Source organism: Alligator sinensis, unplaced genomic scaffold (assembly GCF_000455745.1).
Source record: "Alligator sinensis unplaced genomic scaffold, ASM45574v1 scaffold673_1, whole genome shotgun sequence".
NCBI lineage: Eukaryota > Metazoa > Chordata > Crocodylia > Alligatoridae > Alligator > Alligator sinensis.
In genome coordinates this window covers 108,634-111,416 of record NW_005842829.1, presented here as the reverse complement: position 1 = coordinate 111,416, position 2,783 = coordinate 108,634, and the positions used below count along the sequence as shown (strand labels likewise).

The window sequence follows — 2,783 nt, the reverse complement described above, 5'->3', positions numbered from 1 at the left end:
ATCGAAGGCTTTTTTGAAGTCAGGATATATGACATCAATCTCTTCTCCCTTGTCCAGGTGATAGGTCACCTGGTCGTAGAAGGAAATGAGATTGGTCAAGCAAGACCTACCCGCAACAAACCCGTGCTGGCTATCCCTTAAGATGTTGGCGTCGGCCAGTCCATTAAGGATGGCCTCTTTAATAAACTTTTCTAAGATCTTCCCCGGGATAGAAGTCAGGCTGATGGGGCTATAGTTAGCCGGATCCACTTTCCTCCCTTTCTTGAAGATAGGCACCACATTGGCCTTCTTCCAGTCTTCGGGCACTACACCAGAGCGCCAAGAGTTTTCAAAGATCCGTGCTATGTCAGACCTGCTCCAGTGTGTCCATGCACATGCGTGTGTATGTGTGTGTGCGTGTGTATGTGTGGCTGCTGCTGCCCCCTGTTGCTGGTGTCAGACCTGCTCCAGAGTGCACGTGGGTGTGTGTGTGCATGTGTGCGTGTGCACAAGGATCTCTCTTTGCTGACTTTTGCTGGTAGTGTCAGCCTTGCTCCATGGTATGCACACTTGTGTATGTGTATGTGGGGGGGAGTAAGTACAAATGTGTGTGCACATGCAAGTGTCCACTGCTGGCAGTGTCGGACCTGTTTCAGAGAACATGCATGTGCCCACTTGCGTGTATGCATGCATATGCCTTGTCATTACTGCTGTCTGCTGGTAGTGTTGCACTTGCTCAAGTGTGTGTTTATGTGTCTGTGCACATGTTCCTTCTGCCTCCCACTGAGACTGTCAGGCCTGCTCCTGAGTGTGTGTGTGTGTGTGTGTGTGTGTGTGTACATCAATGCACGTGTCCTGGCTGCCCCCAGCTGGGGATGCTGGACCTGCTCTAGAGCGTGGGTGCGTGTGTGTACGTGTGCGCGCGTGCCGGTCCCTGCCCTAGCACAGCCCCCTGCCCCTGCGGCTGTGTGTGCTGAGCGGCGCTGCACCTGCAGGCCTACATGGAGGACCACCTGCGCAACCGGGACCGCCTGGCCAAGGAGTGGCAGGCGCTGTGCGCGTACCAGGCTGAGCCCAACGCCTGCTCCATCGCGCAGAGCGAAGCCAACCTGAAGAAGAACCGGCACCCTGACTTCGTGCCTTGTGAGCACCCTGTGCCCGCTCAGGGGAGGGGGGCTAGCCAGGCACTGCCCCCCGTGGGGTCCTGTAGTGGGATGCAGGGGGCCGGGCTGCCCCGCTGGGGGGGCCGGGCGCGTGTTCTGCTCATGGCCCTCCTCCTGAATTGGTTGCAGATGACCATGCACGGATCAAGCTGAAGGCCGATTGCAGCCCGTCCCGCAGCGACTTCATCAACGCCAGCCCCATCGTGAGTCCCAGCCGGCCGTGTGCCCCAGCCTGCTGCCTGCAGACCCCTGCCCACAGACCCCTTGACCCACATACCTGCCCTGCCTGCCTGCCTGCCCAGAGGCTTCTGCCCCTGGGAGCTGCCCACCCCAGCCTGATGCCCGGAGACCCCCACTCGCTCCATCCTGCCCAGAGACCCCTACCCCTACCCCTGCCCCTGGGAGCCACCAGCCCCAGCTTGCCTAGAGACCCCTGCCTCCATGCTGGCGTGCCTGCAGACCCTGGCCTTGGGCACTCCCTGGAGACCCGGCACTGCCTGCCCGTGCCCTCGTCATGCGCTGGGGATGCTGCTGAGGCTTGCACGGCCTGGCTGGGGTCACCCTGCATGCACACAGGCCAGGCATGCACACACGTGCCCCGTTACACGCCAGCTTCCCTGGTCGTTTCCTGATCCCTGACCCCCAACCCCCGGGTAGCGTCTGACACGTCGTGTCTCGGCGCAGATCGAGCATGACCCGCGGATGCCGGCGTACATCGCCACGCAGGGGCCGCTGTCCCACACCATCGCTGACTTCTGGCAGGTGAGTGGGGCTGGGGCACGGACGCCGACACCCCGGCTCTGGGCTGTGCCCCGCTCTCCCCCTGCTTGGAGCCCTGGCTCCAGTGCCCACGGGTGCTGCAGCAGGGCAGCCCCACAGGAGAGCCCAGCCTCAACGCCCTGCCACGGCCGTGTCCCCAACACGCAGATGGTGTGGGAGCACGGCTGCACCGTCATCGTCATGCTGAGCCCCCTGGCCGAGGACAGCGTCAAGCAGTGCGACCGCTACTGGCCCGACGAGGGCTCCTCCCTCTACCACGTCTACGAGGTGAGCGCGGCCGGGGCGGCTGGGCCCACGGGTTAGGGGCGGGGTGGGCACAGGCCTGAGCCAGGAGGGCTGGAGGGGGACAGGGCCAAGCTGAGGAGGTTTGGCGGGGGGCATGGAGCCAAGCTGGGTAGGCCTGGGGGGCACGGAGCCACGCGGCGGGTGGGCTGGGGGTACGGAGAGCAGCATGGGGCCGGGAGTCGTGGCCATGCCTGTAACCCCCCACGCGCAGGTGAACCTGGTGTCGGAGCACATCTGGTGCGAGGACTTCCTGGTGCGCAGCTTCTACCTGAAGAACGTGCAGTCGCAGGAGACGCGCACGCTCACCCAGTTCCACTTCCTGAGCTGGCCGGCCCAGGGCCTCCCCGCCACCACGCGGCCCCTGCTCGACTTCCGCAGGTCCGGGCGCGGCGCGGCACGTGTGCGCGGACAGGCGTGCACTCGCGTGGGCAACCGTGCGCGGACAGGCGTGCACTTGCGTGGGCACAAGCTCTGCAGGCTGAGGGCCAGACCCTGAGACCCCCAGCTGCCCTGGGGTGGGTGGGAAGAGTCCGGCTAACAGGCAGGACTGCCCGCCCCTCCCCCGCCCTGCCCTGC

General features: G+C 64.0%; 1 protein-coding gene across 1 annotated transcript in view; it reads left to right on the top strand.

The window, feature by feature from the left end:
- Window positions 1–2,783, top strand: part of PTPRN (protein tyrosine phosphatase, receptor type N) — a 17,291-nt gene that overhangs the window by 13,906 nt on the left and 602 nt on the right. The window contains exons 15-19 of the mRNA XM_025191520.1: window positions 975–1,122; window positions 1,272–1,345; window positions 1,827–1,904; window positions 2,070–2,189; window positions 2,419–2,585. Of these exons, the coding sequence (XP_025047305.1) occupies window positions 975–1,122; window positions 1,272–1,345; window positions 1,827–1,904; window positions 2,070–2,189; window positions 2,419–2,585 (587 nt within the window). The remainder of the gene's footprint in view (window positions 1–974; window positions 1,123–1,271; window positions 1,346–1,826; window positions 1,905–2,069; window positions 2,190–2,418; window positions 2,586–2,783) is intronic.